The sequence below is a fragment of the Triturus cristatus genome, chromosome 9, assembly GCF_964204655.1.
Source record: "Triturus cristatus chromosome 9, aTriCri1.1, whole genome shotgun sequence".
NCBI lineage: Eukaryota > Metazoa > Chordata > Amphibia > Caudata > Salamandridae > Triturus > Triturus cristatus.
In genome coordinates this window covers 164,168,842-164,187,264 of record NC_140592.1, presented here as the reverse complement: position 1 = coordinate 164,187,264, position 18,423 = coordinate 164,168,842, and the positions used below count along the sequence as shown (strand labels likewise).

General features: G+C 46.4%; 1 protein-coding gene across 4 annotated transcripts in view; it reads left to right on the top strand.

Moving 5' to 3' along the window:
• TASOR (transcription activation suppressor) overlaps window positions 1–18,423 on the top strand; it is a 1,129,919-nt gene that overhangs the window by 1,002,103 nt on the left and 109,393 nt on the right. For all 4 annotated transcript variants that reach the window (XM_085624658.1, XM_085624660.1, XM_085624657.1 and 1 more), the window contains one exon: window positions 13,093–13,201. In XM_085624658.1, the coding sequence (XP_085480784.1) occupies window positions 13,093–13,201 (109 nt within the window). The remainder of the gene's footprint in view (window positions 1–13,092; window positions 13,202–18,423) is intronic.

Below are 18,423 nucleotides of genomic sequence, written 5' to 3'. Positions count from 1 at the left end.
TCTCCCCCTCCGCAGGTACCCCCACGGAAACAGCCACTCCCTCTCAGCCAAAACAAGCTTTTAAAGGACGAAGTTGCCACTCTCCTCTCCAAAAACGCCATAGAGGAAGTTCCAAACAGGCAGAGAAATCGGGGAGTGTACTCCCGGTATTTTCTTGTTCAGAAAAGAGGAGCGATCGGAGACTACAGACCCATCCTCGATCTCCGCCTACTCAACAGATTTCTCAGAAGGGAAAAATTCAGGATGCTAGCACTGCACCAGATCTTCCCACATCTACACCAAGGGGACTGGATGTGTGCCATCGATTTACAGGATGCATACTTCCACATTCCTGTCTCAGCGAAACATCGGAAGTTTCTCAGATTTCGCATCTTTCACCAACATTATCAATACAAGGTCCTGCCATTCGGCCTCAAGTCCGCGCCACGAACGTTCTCAAAGTGCATGGCGGTGGTGGCTGCATTTCTCCGCAAACGGAAGATATTCGTCTACCCATATCTAGACGACTGGCTCTTAAAAAGTTCCACCCCGGTTCAACTCCAGAGTCATCTCTCGTTCTGCCTAAACCTTCTACACTCGTTGGGCCTTCAGGTCAACTACCGGAAGTCGATCCTCAATCCAACTCAGCGGATCCACTACCTGGGCGCCTCTCTAGACTCCTCAAGCGCAAGCGTGTGTCCTTCGGAGGAGAGGTTATCCTCCATGCTGCAAAAAAGCTGCACGCTTCTCAGCACGGAATATCCCACAGCCAGACAAGTGTCATCTCTCCTGGGATCCATGGCCTCGTGCATCTACATCGTGCCCAACGCACGTCTGCACATGCGTCCTCTGCAACAAGACCTAGAGGATCAGTGGTCGCAGAGGACCGGCCGCTGGGAAGATCACATTACCCTTCATCAAGCCGCCAAAGAGTCCATCCGGTGGTGGATGAAGCGCTCCCATCTGCTTCACGGCGTCCCATTCCATCAGGCGCCTCCGACACAGACGGTGGTCACAGACGCCTCCATGCAGGGCTGGGGGGCTCATATGGGCCGGCTTCAAGTACAAGGTCTCTGGTCCGCTACCGAGCAGAGCTATCACATCAACTTCTTGGAGCTACGAGCAGTCCATCTCGCTCTCAAGTCCCTGTACCCATCCCTGCAGACCGACTATGTTCAGGTTCAGACGGACAACACCACAACTATGTTCTATCTGAACAAGCAAGGAGGGACCAGATCACGGGTCCTGTCTCTGGAGGCCCAGTCAATCTGGAAATGGCTTCTGGCGAGAAACCTGACGATCGTCGCTGTTCACCTGCCAGGGACCCTGAACGTGCAGGCGGACGGCCTCAGCAGAGACTTCGTCGAAGCGCACGACTGGGTGCTCAACGAAGGCGTCGCTCAAGACATCTTCCGCTTGTGGGGCATACCAGACATCGATCTGTTCGCAGACGCGGACAACAAAAAATGCCCCGTCTTCGCCTCCAGGTTCCCTCAACGGGGGTCGCAGGGGAACGCGCTTTTGATCAGCTGGTCGAGGACATTGCTTTACGCTTTTCCTCCTCTCCCTCTCATCCCGGCTGTGATTCAGAAGTTCTACAGGGCCAGAACTCGGATGATCCTAATAGCACCGGAGTGGCCCCGGCAGTGGTGGTACCCGGATCTACTCCAGCTGTCGGAGGTACCACAGAGGAGGTTGCCATGCCTGCCGAACTTGCTGACCAAGGACAAGGGGAGAGTGTTCCACCCCAATCTCCCCTCCCTCCGCTTGACGGCATGGCTCCTGAATTCATCCAGTACGGACATCTAGATCTTCCACCGGACTGTATGAGCATTCTTCGGGAGGCAAAGAGGCCCTCCACGAGGAAGTCGTATGGCTTTAAATGGAAAAGATTCTGCTTCTGGTGTAGAGATAACACCCTTGATCCGATCCGGGGTCAAGAACAGGTTATTCTCCCCTACTTACTGTACTTGGCGAAGTCTGGGTTAAAGTACTCTTCCATCAGAGTACACTTAGCTGCTATTACAGCCTATAGGAAGTCTCCTACCCAGACCTCATTCTTTCAGATGCCAGTGGTAAAGGATTTCTTAGAAGGGCTTAAGAAAGTTTACCCACCTGTGAGGTCTCCTTCCCCTTCCTGGGAACTGAACATCGTTCTCTCTAAACTGATGGGAGGTCCTTTTGAGCCGATTCATAAGGCCTCCTTGCAACATCTGACCTGGAAGGCTGCCTTCTTAGTAGCCATCACTTCGGCCCGTAGGGTTAGTGAAATTCAGGCCCTCTGCTGCAAGGAACCTTACACGGTGTTTCATGCTAATAGGGTGGTGCTCCGTACTCATCCGAGCTTCCTGCCCAAGGTGGTTTCGGACTTCCATATTAATCAGGTGATCACGTTGCCCACCTTCTTTCCTCAGCCGACCACACCCCCGGAGAGAGCTCTACACTCTCTTGACCTCCGGAGGGTTTTGAAATTCTATCTAGCTAAGACCCTTACTCTTAGAAAGTCAGACAGGCTCTTTGTTAACTATGGACCCACTAATACCGGGCTGGCTGCGGCCAAGAGATCTATCTCTAGATGGATTGTCTCTTGTATAGCTTTGGCTTACCAACTGTCCCACAAAGTTCTGCAGGGTAAACCTAGAGCACACTCTACTCGGGGGAAGGCTTCTACGGTAGCACTCCTTCGCAACGTTCCCATGTCTGAGATCTGTAAAGCGGCTACATGGCGCTCAGTCCATACTTTCACGCGCCATTATTGCCTAGATTCAGACGCACAGGCCGACGCCCAGGTGGGGCAGGCCTCTTTGAGGAACCTATTTGCATAACTGTAATACAAGATGTGTCTTTTAATGTATGTTTTAACTGCTTTGTTGCTCGTCCGCGAGACTTTGGGTATGGGCTTGCTACTCTATTCATAGATTATGACTATTGATGAGTATCCCCTGGATGAGAAGGATTAGTTACTTACCTGTAATCCTAGTTCTCATCCAGGGGTATACTCATCAAAGTCATAAGCGACCCACCCACCTCCCCGGACGAGCAATGTTTTCTCTTTAAATAAGTGATGTATGGAAGGCAGATCTACTCAGGTGCGGAGGCACCGCCAAAAAGAACTGGCCCAACTATCACCTGTAGTGCATCATGGGAGCAGGGGGTCACGGGCAGGCCTTAAAGGCACGGTCCCCCTACTCTAATGCCTTAAAGGCAAGGTGTCAGTTTTTCTTGGATTCTTGATACTCTACTGCAGCCTACTGGCGAATGCCTACAATTACATGTTGCTTTATGGCAATAAAGCAGTGCTGTGTTATAATTTGCCTGATGCTTCCTTTTTTCCTTACGGGTTACGGGGGCACTACTATGCAAAAATATGTAATTTACAGCATTGCCATGTTTTGAACATTATTAGGCTGCATTTATATGTTTTCACATATGTATATATATATATATTTATATATATGTATTTTCTATATGCTCCGGGATCCCGCACATGGGCGGGGATTATTCATAGATTATGACTTTGATGAGTATACCCCTGGATGAGAACTAGGATTACAGGTAAGTAACTAATCCTTCTTGACAGTATTCCCTGACGAGTTGCTGCTTTGCACCAGGGCCTATTTCCTTCCAAAAGTGGTTACACCATCTGTGTTGGACAATCTGTCATCGTGCCCACTTTCTATTCTCCTCCGCATTCCCCTAAAGAAGAGGAGCGACTCCACTGTTTGGGCCCAAATAGAATGTTGTTGTTCTACCTTGACCGCACAAAAGAGTTCTGGGTGGACAACCAACTCTGTTTGGTACGTTGTAGCAAAGAAGGGTTAGGACTATCTCCCGATGGGTCGTCCTCCTCATCAATATTTGTTACGCTCTGGCAAAGAAGCAGTCTCCTGAAGGCTTAATGGCTCATTCCACCAGAGGTCAGGCTACTATCACTGTGTTAGCACATGGAGTCCCAGTCCTGGACATCTATCAGGTAGTAACGTGGGCACCCCTGCACATGTTTAGCAAACATTACTGCCTAGACAGTTAAATCCGTGGGGAAGGCCAATTTGGCCTTTCAGAACTGCAGGATTTTCCCACTCTAAGGTGGTATTGCTTCGGTATCTATTCAAAGGTAAAGACTCTACGACTAGATGTCTCGATCAGATAAACAAGTTATCTTCGGCCTTATCTGGTAGAGACATGATCTAGCTGCAGATTCCTTACTGACCCCCCATTCCTCCCTGCGGACAGCTTTCCACGGTCAGGGCTGATCCCTTTCAGGGCCCGAGTTTTCAAACACACCAATGTCAGTTCAGTTCATTGGTTCACGCCAGAAGCTCAGTGCTTCTTTTGTGTAAAGTAATGAAAAAGTAACTGTCGTCAGTGTGCTGAGGTGGCACCTCTAGAGGTGAGGTGGATGTCTGTTCCGGTGCAGCCTATGCCACCTACTGGCGCACAGGGGTATTGCTCAAAGAAAAAACCTCTGGAACCAGTCTGATGCTTGAGGAAATTTAGAGGTAAATAATATGCTGCTAGATGATGTTTCTACCAGGTAACTGCTTTGCTGCAGCGCACATTGCCCAGGTGTGCGGGCGAATTCCACGTGTGCGCCAATTGGACAACCCCCGGCCGTCCGAGACACACGCCAACCGTGACGTCAGACGGCCGGGTGCTGTCCGATGCATGGAAGAGGGTAAAGGGGTTAGCAAAGGTTAATAACTTTTTCAACAAGACTAATGGGCTCTACATTCAAACCCCTCCCCTATTGCCCCTCCAGTATCCTTCTTGCTAAGTATCTTTTCTAATCCCCATCACTTCACTTAGGTGTGTCAGTGAGCTTCAGGCAATAACCTTGGAAAAAGCTTTCTTCCAGATACACAAAGATGATGTTGTACTCTGTAGCAACCCCAAATGTCCCCAAAAGGTGTTCTCACAGTTCCAAACCAATCAATGTATTGAACTTCTTGTGTTTTTTCTGTAACCTGACTGTCACGGAACAGGCCTTCCATACCGTAGAAAGTAAGCAACCCCTTATTTATTATATTGACACTACTAAACCTTTTAGGAAAACACAACCGCTTTTTGTTGCTTTCTCCAAACCCCATAAAGGGAGAGGCATTTCTAAAGCAGTCAATACTAGATGAATTGTTAAATGCATCCAAACATGCTATGCAAAATCCAAAAGAACACTAACCGTCCCTCCTAGAGCCCACTATACTCAAAAATGGAGTCTCTATGCCCTTCCTTCGGAACATTCCTATAGCTGACATTTATAAAGCAGGTACATGGTCCATATCAACATACTTGTAGAAAACATTATTGTGTAGCTATACTGGCCCGCCAATAAGACAATGTTGGCCACAGGTTCTACGAACACTTTTTCAGACCACTGCCCTTCCTCCAGGCTAGCAACCGCTTTTCAGGGAAGACTGCTTTACGGGCTATGCACAGAATGTGTATCTACAGCTACATGTGCCTCGAATAAAAATGTTGCTTACCCAGGAAGCATCTGGTTGTGGCATGTAGTGCTTTAGATTCACATGGGCCCACCCTACTCCCCAGATGCCTGTGGCTATTGCAGTAACCTTCATATGTCAATCTCCTCGTACTTTGCATGGGCATTTCCTATACATCACTTCTCTCCACATTCCATTCATACCCATTTACCAGGAAAACAATCTAGCAATGGAGCCATTGGCCATGTATATTACCAGCAAGAGGAGGAGTCACCTTGTGACTCTAAATTACATGTGCAAGTCAGTAAATTGCAAACATCAAGGTGGCAGCCTGACGACCTAACTAGCAGGAACATGCACTTCTGAGTCCAGAAAGCAGGAGAGGAAGGTGCTGAGTGGCAGAGAAATGTGAGGAGCACCAGAAACGACATCCCAAGATCCAGGAAGTGAGGGAATGCAAACATAGGTTAAGGGAGAAGGAGCTTGCCTTATTAGTGGAGAAGTGTTTCACACAATGACTATCTTTTTGGCAAGACTTCACTCTCAGTACCAGCGGCCACTAAATAGGACTCCGAATACAAGAGTATATCAGTGCCATAGATGAGATTTCAAGGACCATCAATGAAATAAGGAAAAGGTGATATGTCTTTTTTTATGTGGTAGTGTCAATGCACAAAAAGTACAGGGAACTCTTATTGGTTTACAGGGCTTGAATTAATCATCCCAAGTGCTCTATTTGTGGTAGTGTGGTCGAGCAGTTTAGGCTGATGAGAGGGTAGTGTTAGGCAATTGTTTTAAATCCAAGATCAATTTATAAAAAATAACCAACCTTTTTATATGATTTTCGACACCAAGATCATCGGAATTAGGTAAGTACTTTTGGAGTTATAGATTTTTGTAGAAATGAAGAAAACTGCAGATGAACGGTTTAGAGGTTTACGCCCTGAATAAGATAGTGTTATCCTATGGGAGAAACATACACTGTATAGATAGAAACCTCTAGCATTTCGGTTTTACCTTCCATGGTGAGTCCGGGTGTCGGGGGTGCTTGTCGTGTTGGTAGACTCGAGCGTTATGCATTAGTCTATGGAAGAAGTGACTGCAAAAAGAATCTGCAAGTGGGGACAAGTCCGGCAGAACCCAAAGGGTGGCTTGGCTCTTGAGGGTCCTGGAGAACAAGAACACAGTCGGTTAAAGTGGTCCTGGGCTGGGGGGGCTCTGGTGGAAAGGATTTTTGTCTGGCGGGGTGCTGTAGTTAGAGGCTCTTCCTTGATTTTGGTGACCTGGAGAGGTAGAAAAAACAGGGCGGCAGGTCCATTTTCGACAAAGGCCTTGTGAATCCTGAAGTTCCTCAACTGCAGGTCGGTGTTGGCGTCTGTGTTGTCCGGATTGGACACACATAAAGCCTTTGTAGATGCAAGGGCTCTGGTACCCAGGGTATTGGTGCTGAGAGGCTCCTGAAGGGGTCCGCATTTCAAGACTTGGTGAAAGCTATGAGGCTGACCTCCTGGACTTGCAACCACCTTGCGAGTTGCTCCCTTGGTGGGCCCGATGACCAGCAGGACAAAGTACTGGGTCGATGTGGTCGGTGCCTGCAGATGCAGGGTCGTGACTCTCCCACCCCAGGGTAGATGCTGCTTGATTTTTGAAGGGGAGAACAGTCCTCCAAGGTTTGGAGGCTGCTCAGCTTCTGGATGAGTTGGTCTTTGCGATTGTCGCTTTGCAAGCAGCCAGGCAGGGTTGGGCGCCAATCTCGGTGCAGGACCTCCGTTCTCACAACCTCGGCTCTTCTTTGTCCTTCCTTCAGTTCCCAGTAGACCAATCTGAGTTCCCTGTTTCATCCACCAGATGAGTCAGAATATTTAATGCTGCTTGTTCAAAAGCTCAAAAAATACTAAAATCGGTTCTCCACCCTAATCCTCGTGATTGGGCACAAATTAAATATTCCAGGAAGCTTTATAAAACTTTAGTTAAGCAGAGGAAGGAAGAACTGGAGAGAGCTGGCTCCCTCAAAAACTTCAAAAGCTTCTGGGAAGTTATAAATAGTCCCTTTTTTACAGAAGAGGTGAGGAAGATAGATTTGCTGATCCCAGGGGAGGATTGGGAAACTCATTTTGCGGCCATATTTAATCCTTATGGCCAAAATCTAGAGGCTTCAAGTGGGGAGCTGTCTTTAAACTTAACCTCGGCTTCCAAGTTAAGTTCATCTATCTCAGTGGCAGAGGTCAAGGCAGCTCTAGCTAAAGGAGTCTGCATGAAAGCGCCAGACCCCGACGGGGTCCCTTTAGATCTTTTCAAAAGTAATCCCCAGCTATGGGCCCCATTGCTTACCAATGTCTTTAAGGCAGTGGCCCAATTCCAGTATCCTGGAGAGAGGCCATCGTTGTCCCAGTGTACAAGAAAGGGAATCGAAGTGACCCCGCCTGTTATAGGCCAATCTCCCTTATTGACTCTACCGCAAAGCTGCTGGGGAGGGTTGTCCTTGCCCGACTTGAAACATGAGCGACAGACAATAGAGTGATGGCAAGGACGCAATATGGCTTCAGGAGAGGGATGGGCACCACCGAACAGTACCTGAACATGTCACTGGTTATGGGCAAGTACAAGAGGGCCAGGAAGGGTTCTATTCACATGGCCTTCATGGGCTTGTCCAGTGCTTTTGACACTGTAAACCGGGAGAAGTTGTGGGCACTTATGGGGAACATGGGCGTAGAGGAGGCTCTGATTTCTCTTCTTCACAGGCTCCGCGCATCAACTTCTGTTGTTATAAGATATGGCCCCCAAGGGGCACAAACTAGGCCCATGGCCTCCACAGAAGGTGTACGACAATGATGTATCCTGGCCTCTTTCCTTTTTTTATGTTTATTTACACCAATGGATTAAAGGCCTTTTTTAATTGACAAAGAAATTGATTGTCCGTGTATCAGAGGCACACAGGTCCCGCTACTCTCCTACGCGGATGACACTGTTTTAATGGCCCTTACAGCACATGGCCTCCAAAAACTGCTTAACGCATTCACAGATTTTATGATGGCTCTTGATCTAAAAGTGAATTTTATAAAATCGTATAGTATGGTGTGTGGCCCGAAAATTACAAAAACAAGGAAATGTATGGTGGGAGACCAGAGAATTGATAAACTAGATAATTTTAACTATTTGGGGAATGTTTTTAATAATAGGCTGAGTTGGGATCCGCTCGTCACAGCAAGGGGACAACAAGCAGGTAGGGTAGTTGAGGGGCTTTTCCGCTTTGCCAGAAAGCTGGGTCATAAGCCAGTGACTGAGCTGGTTACACTTTACAAAACAAAATGTGTGCCTGTTGTAACATATGGGGCAGGAGTGTGGGTATACCATAACATTCTACAATTGCAAGTCATGGAAAACAAGTTTATTAAAAGACTATTGATGACTCCAAATAGTGCCCCCACCATCTTCTGTCATCAAGAATTGGGGCTCGATTTTGTGGAGGATCGCATAGAAATTGCCTCCCTGCTTTTATGGGCCAAAATGTGGCTGTCCAAAGAGCTAGTGTTCTCCAGAGAGGTTATTAAGGATTGAATTATGCTTGATGGAGGACTCTCTTTTCTTTGGCTCCGATTCGTAAAGGACAGTTTCTGTAAGTTAGGTTTGGGATATTATTTTGATTCCCCAGACAGCATCCCTGAAAATGCAAAAAATATTATAAAAGAGGCTCATTCTGCAGGGGCGAAGATATCCCGTTCCCACTCCGACGCAAAAGGCCACTTTTGTTTATCTTCGATTTAACAGCAATTTTATCTAACTTTTACGATAAATGTACAGACTGATTTTATCTAACTTGTTTATGTTTACTGCATTTCTTGGTGGCTTTTCCTAGACAATCAGGGTGGGAAGATAAACCGGAGCATTGCACTTGTGATAATTCGGCAGCTCAGAGCACTGTGCACTTTATTCCTTTTTGTCCCCTCTACAAAGAACCGAGACAATGATTTTTTGTTCTGATTTTAAGAGATTGGCTATGTTCTTATATTGAAGGGTTTTATCATTTATCCTCACTGGCCACTTACGATATATGCACTAAGGTTTCCAATTATATTAAAGTAGCTATGGCGATTAGAAAACGGTATTAGCCATTTCTACTGAAGCCGATTAGTGTAATTCCTAAGACAAATAAAATTAAGCACTGATGAATGCTTTTGGAGTGAGTCGCATGCCATAATTGTGATAAGTGTCAGGTAATATAGACTATAATTTTACCAGAAGATTGTTTTAAGGTGTATTTTGTTTCGTATTTTATATAATGAATTGATATGTATAAATTGCTTATTATGCTACTTTGTATTTTGACCACTGAAATCTTAGTTTGTCATGATGATTTTATGAACGTTTATGGTTTCGTATGAAACCGAATAAAATTATTTTGACTTGACTTTAGTCAGAATATTTCATGCATAGATATGTAATCAAAATGAGCAAGTCGAGCATATAAACATATTATGAGAAACATCAAAGCTGAACTATTCATGTCCACTGTACTTTTGGCAGGATATTGCATGCTGGCAATTGTAGTTTATAACTTTGGATGCAATGGTGGAACTTACAATAACACAGTCTTGCATCTATTCACGAGTTACAACAAACAAATATAGTGATGACATTTATGTATTATTACTTATAAATCCCAACATACAAATTACAGTTTTATATACATTTAATCCTTGTATGTAAAATCACATGACACAGAACAGGCTAGAGATTAGGTGGAGGTCCTTGTTAAGGATACAACAGGTCGCTGTGACACAGTCCTCACTCCAGCATTTGTACTACTGAGCCAGCTGTAAGATGTTGTAATGTGCTTTGTGGAGGAACCCCACACCATTCACCTACTGAGATATAATCACAACCTTTTACCTATCACACTGCAAGGCCACAATTGTTGCATCAAAAGCGGTTACTGCACTGCAGACTTGATGTCAGACCTAGGCCAATCTTTGAGTGTTTGGGGGTGTATGTGCCAGCTCAAAGGGAGCAATGCTCTCTGAATGGTGTCAGCAAGTGGCAGCAATGCCAGCCCTTTGGGTGAAAGTTTGATTTGTTGAGCATATATTACTACAAGTGGATGTGACCGGACGGGCATCTTGGCGGTTTGCAACATGCAGGCCTTATTATGCCTGTAAGAACTCCAAGGGCTTCCAGCCAAATACACTGGAGAAAATTATTAATGGGACAGTTCATTTTTGGATATCGCTTGATGACTCTGTAAGCCCTGGTGAAGTTCCCCTTGAGGGAATGAAACGTGTTGGCTGAGCATTGCTTACTATAGAACTTCCATGTAAAATAACAAATTTGATATAAAGGATTTTTTTATACTACTTACAGTCTACTGGACTTCATTGACTGGCGCACCCCCACTTGTAGTAATCTGTTTAGATCTGGAGCACAGAGGCATCACGCAACGGCTGGCTCTGGGGAGCATTGTGCAGGACCAGGATTTGTTGGAACTAGCGTGAGGTGCAGAGCTAGGAATCCGCTGTTGAGATTGTGGACATATTTGTTGAGCATATATGTTCAGGACTTCCAATCTTTGCCACTTTGTTTAGAAGCCCTAAGAGAATCTGTGAGGTCCATAGAGCAATTGGTCAATGTGACGTGTCCTTTCATGAAATCCAGTAAACATACAGACCGAAATGGCTCAATGTAGCCAGAATGTTGCAAAGGAGTAGTGCAAGTCACTGCAGCCCTTGAAGTCCTGCAGATGTTACAGGTATGTACTGTAGAGCATTCACACATCATATGAAAGTAGGGAGGCATCAAGCCTCAGTAATGTATCGGTGCTAGACATCCATCCACTGCGCATCAGGCAGATTAGAAGTGTTGGGGATGAATTTTCAATGGCAGGTTTCTCCTCTAAAAGGCCCGCAGTAACAAGAGACAGAAAAGGTCATTGAAACAAAGTTTTGAGTCTTACATTTTCTTGTATTGGTTTTTTTACTACCACATAATATTTTTGTATGCATTCTAATAATTTAGAATTGTTTTGTCTGTAGACAAACAAAAAAAGAACTGCTGTTAATCCAGCCAAAGCGCCGTGTGTGTTTTTATTTTAATTTTTAATTCATTGCATGATCTGAACTTGGAAATGACTGGTTATTATGTCTGCCCTGTGTAGTCTTTCTTAGCTGAATGGAGGGGGGTGTCGGCCAGTCTTTGTCCTCATGTGAGGAATTGTTTTCTGTATCAGTGTGTAGGGTTTATTGCCATCTGTTATGTAGGATTGCAAAACCGGCTATGATTTTGCAAAATGCAGACCTCGAATATTTGGTAGGTGTTTAAGATTGCAGTACAGTAGATGGACAGATGAGGACGTGTGTCCAATCTGTGCCACCTATCACCAGCGGAAATTGTTGAATATTATAAAAGCTTTGACAACCTTTCCTTGGAAACAACCTGAAGTCAATAGATTCAGTAATCACAGTACCTGCACACGTGTAGGAATTGCCCAGTTCTGTGTGTTGCCCTACGACATCCAAATCTGCTGTGAGTTCAAAATCACATGCCAGCACAGCCTATATTTCGTCAAATGTTGTGACCCTAACACTGATAATTGTCTCCTCATTCGCCTTGCTGTCCTAAAGTGCACCTATGTTTGAGAAACAGATTTCTTTTTCTGTCCCATCTTTTATGATTCGCCTGTATTTATCACCTGCTCACACTTGGTAATAATTGGCAAGTGCAAAATCCCTTTCTGGGTAATATTCACAAATTGCAAATGTTTCATACATTGCATTAATGAACTGCAATTAGGTACTGACAGTTTGGCAATTGTCTCTTTTCACTTTTTTTGTGGTTTGTTTTCTGTTTATTTGGTGGGGTTTTGCATTTTTCCAAACTACTTATTTCTTGTCCTTGATACATTGCGATGTGGAGATTCTGCGTTGGCAAAAGTGTTTGTAACTGGTTAGGGATTCACAAAACGTTTGTACAAAGGGCCCTAAATCCTACAATAAAGTAGAGCATGTATAGACTTACTCCAATGTACACTTTCTTTAATTTAAACAATGCTTTCTGGCAGAAAGCTGTCTAATCTCTGAACATAAGTGCATGTTCAACCTTGCGAAAAGTGCATTTAATCTGTGAAAGCTTGAGTCCTAATTAAGTACAGAATCTTGTGTGAAAAGTTGTAGAAGTTGATAGGAACTCTTTATCCTAATGCACTTTCTTCTGCATTTCCTTTTACCGTATGTAGCTCATTTAAGTTCCAATGGGTATTGCTCCCCTATTCGCCAATAACTGCTATTCACTTTGCGCTCCACTTGTCAGAGTATTTACATCGTGGAAACATCGAAGTCATTATGAACCTTCTGACTTCAGCTGTGATTCACTGAGTCCGGGTTCCCTTTGTTGTTTTGTTGAAACGGCTGATGATTGTAGGTCTTGCTGTAGGAATTTACTCATTGTTTTTTTTATCTTTGCTATTAGAGCTTAAGGCCTGTTTACTTTTCTTTCAAACTTGAATATGGTTGATTCTGGTTTTGAATGACTGGTTAGAGCTTCATTCTCTTCTTTTAGGATAAACTGCTACATTGGACTGTCATAGGAATTATAATTATTTAAGAGAACAAGCTTTGTGGTTAAACACTGTTTTGCTATGGTATCCCAAGAGGGAGAAAATAATGTTTTATTTCCTTTACAACAGACAAGTTGAACAAGTTCCTCAAGTTCCTTGAAGAATTGAGCTCTCCAGAAGGCAAGTGGCAGTGGAAAATCCACTGTAAAATGCATAAGAAGCTCAAAGAATTGGCCAGGTAAGATTGCACACAAACTCAAACTTCAACGTTTTAGGGTTTTGTATTAGCAGACTCATTTCGCTTTTAGTAGGTTGGCAGCCATGCTGGGGGGCAGGCCCAATCTTCAATGTGCAAGGCAACACTCAGCAACAACCTCCACCCCACACATGGGATTTGTTTATGAAAATCAGAAAACAAATGTCCTCCATGCCTGGGAAATTTCTGTTTGTTTTTTCCTGTTTGCCACTGATGTGCACAATAGTAGTGAATAGGAAACAAAGGTAAGAAAGGGCCTGTAATAAAGCATTTTTGCAACACCAGAGTTACCTTCAAATGCCTGAAACGTGGCAATATCTAAATCAACCGATAAATACCACGTAACACACCTGACAGTCCCCATTTTCAACAAGTATTGCCCATGGATTTTGGGGAACAAAAAATGTTGCTGTCTCTGCAGATGAGTAAGTGCCATCGGACATACTTTTCTTCCCCCCACCCCCTTTTTACAACCAAATCCATTCTCCGCCATAGGAGGAGCCAAATGACATGTATTGCGATATGTTGCTAATTTGAGCTTTAAGCCCCTTTATATTGCAAATGGCAACAATATTTGAAATACAGTAAACCTACCTTCAGCACAACACCCCATGACCTAAATTGTTATGAAAAAGCGTAATCCGTTTCATATATAGTTTTCAATCTTAAGGCGAAAGAAAACCGTAGATTTTGTAAATATGTTTCTACTTTCAAACATTGAATTTTATGACTGCTCCCTTCTGTGTGCAATCATTTTTATGACGATTATTTGATTATATCCAGCCCTGATAAGAAACAACCACCTCCATTTTGGTGAATTATTTAGTTGTGAAAGCTTATATGATTTCGTTCACCAAAAACACACACCAACTTCTAGGTTGAAGCTCAGAGATCAGTTCTCCAAGTCTTTACTTTTTATTTACAGTGAGAAAAAATGTATTATCATTGCATTCTTTTATTGACTGATAAGTATCTGTAGCAGTCGTCTCTTCCCTGCCAACAAAATGTATCTAGCATATCCTTCATAAATGTTTGGGTTTAACTGATCTGTTGAAACAAATAAGCTCATGTCAGCTAAAAACATTTGAGTTGTTGTACCTTCCTCAATGCTCTGATGTTATGTTTTGTATAGAATTAATGCTACCGAAAATAAGTTTTGCTGGGTGCCATTGATTTCACCATAGTAACAAGCTAGGTTTTCCATCAATATTAAGTTACAAAGAAAACACCTTTTTTTTGTAGTACTCGAAATTATATTTGCGTTGTCTCAAAGGTTGTACTCTATTTTGCATCACTGATCCCAGTCTTATTTCAGCACAGTTATTTTGATAAGGCTTCATCTTTTCCTAGTATTGTCCTACTCTTTTTTTAGTTTGATTCTTTCGAAGGTAGTTAAGCTTTCAAACTATTAGTTGGAGAGGAAGTGCTTAATTTACTAGAAGGGTTCTCAAAATAGACTGTCGACCGATAATGTTATTTTTGCTCACGTTCAGATCTAGCCTCTCTTATCAAGTCAGATTTAGAGGTTTAATTCTGTAATGAGTTGTTGTGCAATCCTTATATGTTGTCGTGTAGTGTTAGTTTGTAGCATTTCCATGTTATCTATATGAAAGCTACCAAGCTTTCTTTTTCCATTTTACATAATCCATAAGAACTACAACTTTGGATCCCAAATTGTGGTAGGTTGAAATTTTGGCACTTCTATAGGGAGAGTGAGAGAAAAATCTTATCTTAAAGAAACACATAGTGATAGATTCCTTACCTTAGAATTACCCCCAGGCGTCAGACTAGATCCAAAAAGTTTTCCTCAGCAGTCCCCTGCGCGTCGGTAGATGGCGTCGTGCGGCTCCGCGTCCGTTGTTGGCGTCGTGGTTGCCGAGATGACGTCGCGGGCGCTACTTAGACGCCGCCCACGTGCGCGCTGATGTCAGTTATTTCTTTTGCCACGCCAGCAAGCTCAGATCTGGGAAGAGCAGGAACCCCAGTCAATTTTTGACTGACTTTTTGAGGCCTTTTTGTCTCTATTTTTTCATCAAGTCTTCGACTCTTGGTGCAGTTAGGTTGCCCGGTTTTAAGTTCTGCGAGGACTGTCACCGTATGATGTCGGTGACGGACCCGCACCGTGTGTGTCTTTTCTACCTGGAGCGCGACCACGACCCCAAGCCGTGCCCCTACTGCTGGGCCATGGCGCCGAAGTCTTTGTAGGAGAGGTCCCGAAAGCTGCTGGAAGCCTGGCAGTCTGCTCCGCGCCGTTCAAGGTCCCGGTCCCGTGGGAGGTTAAGGGACCGTGTGCGGAGTCAGCACCATCTGTCTTCAGGATCAAAGTCTTGGCACTCGGGGTCAGGTAAGGCGAAGCACATAAAGTCGAAGAAATGTCATCGTTCACGACACGGCTGAGGGTGCGGGTGGTGCCTCTCCCGTGGCTCCGGCGGAGCCTACGGTGTCGCCGCCGGCCTACCTGCCCTTCCCGGGTCCGTCGGCGACTCCGGGCCAAATACAGGAATTCCTGTCGGCCATGGCTCGCCTCTTTGGGCCCTTGGGTCCCACTGGTGCGCCTTCGGGCCCCGCAGTCCCGACTGGGGGTCCTCGCCTTTCATCACCGGTGACTCCGGCTCTGGCGTTGCTGTCGGCTCCGGCCTCAGCGCTGCATGACCCCCCTGGATCCAGGCCTGGATCCCGGTTGACCTTATAACACCTCCACCAACGTCGACCCCACAGGCACCACCTCCGACATCAACCCCGGTTTCAGCCCCGAAGGGGACGCGGCGTCGATCGATGCCGTTCTCGACGTTGCTCGGGGATTTCTATCCCCATGTCCCTGCTCCTTATTTTAGGCCTGTTGAACAGCCTGAGGAGGAAGGGGAGGACTGGGAGGGGTCTGAGGACCCTCTCGCAGCTGATTGCGAGAATGAATAGGACTGGGCAGAGGAGTTGGGGGAAGCCAGTGGTCTGGATACCTCTTCAGACCTTGGCATGCTGCCTCCTCCTACCGTGGCTACGGAGGAGGGTGCTAGTTATGCTGTGGTGTTGCGTAGGGCGGCCGAGGCCCTACACCTCATGCTCCCTACTGTGGCCGTCATGACTAACCTCCTGACAGAAGTGGTTCAGCTAGCAGTTACTTCTGTGGAGCCGCTGCTTCCCTTCAATGAAGCACTTTCTGATGTTCTTTTGGGCATCTGGTCCAGGCCCACCACAGGGGCTCCTGTGGATAGGAACTTGGCCCGACGCCATTGCCCGGCTCCGTGTGACCCCTTTTTCATCTCCCAACACCCCACCCACGAGAGCTTGGTTGTCCAAGCCTCTGCTTCTTCAACCGCCTTCCCTTCGGCATCACCGGATAGGGAATCTAAGAAACTGGATCAGTTAGGAAAGAACGTTTTGTCTTCCGCCAGTTCTGCGCTGCAGTCCGTGAACAACCACATGCCTCTTTGGCTGTTATTCCCACTCTCTGTGGGAAACTGTGTCACAAGTGCTGCCTCAGTGTCCGGAGGAGGCCTGGACAGCTCTCTCCCAGGCTGTTGCAGAGGGGAGCGACGCAGCTAAGTTCATGATTCGTTATGGCCTAGACACCGCTGACTCCCTAGGCAGATCGATTGCAACGACGGTGGCGACCAGACGCCACGCCTTGTTGAGGACAACTGGATTTTCGGGGGATGTCCAAACCACACTTATGCTCTCCATGTCACAGGATTCAAGCTATCCGGTCCTAGGATGCTTGTTTCCAGTCCATGGAGGACCTGGCCTGGCAGTTCGGGCTGGACTGTTCCCATTGGGCACAGGGTCAAGACTGGGTTGCATATGGCTGGGTCCAAACTGGAATGGCATGGTGAGCAAAAAAACGATGGATTTAGGCCCAGATCTCTGTACTGGGGTGAATGTATGACATTGTTCTGCATTCTGTCCATCAATAGTTCTTTTTTGCATTTGTCACCCCGAGTGGGACGGGTATGCTCAGACGTGAGTCCCGTGCTCTCCATGCCACTGGATTTTAGCTATCCTGGCTGAAGAGGGGTGAAACCCCGAAACCGGTCCTAGGATGCTTGTTTCCAGTCCACGGAGGACCTGGCCTGGCAGATCGGGCTGGACTGCTCCCATTGGGCACAGGGTCAAGACTGATTTGCATATGGCTGGGTCCAAACTGGAATGGCATGGTGAGCAAAAAAACGATGGATTTAGGCCCAGATCTCTACTAGGGTGAATGTATGACATTGTTCTGCATTCTGTCCATCAAATTTGCACAAAGCACACTTATGGACATGCCTTTTGATGGCCGTCGCCTCTACAGCGACAAAGCAGACAGTGCGTTGGAGCGGTTTAAGGACTTACGGGCTACAGCCAAGTCCTTGGGAGTCTCAGCAGTCTTCCCTCCTCCGCATTCTGCTTTTCGCTCCTTTCGTGGCACCGGAAGGGGCGCCCCGCAGCTTTCACCACAGAGCCACAAGACTGCGCAGCAGCAATCCCAGCGCGGATGCGGGTTCCACCGTGGCGGACTAAGGGGCCAGCGGGCGGGTCAGTCCACCTCCACCCCTGGCCACCTCTGCCTCCAAACCTTCCTAGTCCGAACTTTCAGGCCCATCACCTCCCCCACTGGCACACCATCACATCGGACAGGTGGGTTTTAGAGATAGTCCGGAGGGGCTACTCCCTCCCCTTCGAGACTACTCCTCCAGCCATGCCACTTCGGTACCACCGCATGTCAGGGGATCACTTGGTGCTTCTTCAGCAGCAAGTTGCAGCCCTCTTGCCCAAGGGGGCCATTGAGAGCTTTCTGACACCAGAAGTAGGTCGTGGTTGTTATTCTCACTACTTTCTGGTGCCAAAGAAGGACAAGGGTCTGCGTCCTATCTTGGACCTCCGGAACATCAATCGCTTCCTCCGCAAAGAGAAGTTCAAGATGCTCACTTTGACTCAGGTCTGGTCTGCTCTCGATCCAGACCAGACCTGGATGCTTACTGCCACATCCCGGTCCTGTGGGCCCACCAGCGTTAACTGCGGTTCACGGTAGGCCACGAGCACTTTCAGTTCATCGTGCTCCCGTTTGGCCTTGCCAGCGCCCCTCGGTGTTCACGAAAGTGATGGCGGTGGTCACAGCTCATCTGCGCAGATCAGGGATTTCAGTCTTCCCATATATCGACGACTGATTGTTGAAGGCGGGCTCGCCCCAGACAGTCGTCTCCCACCTCCAGACTACGGCGGACCTCCTG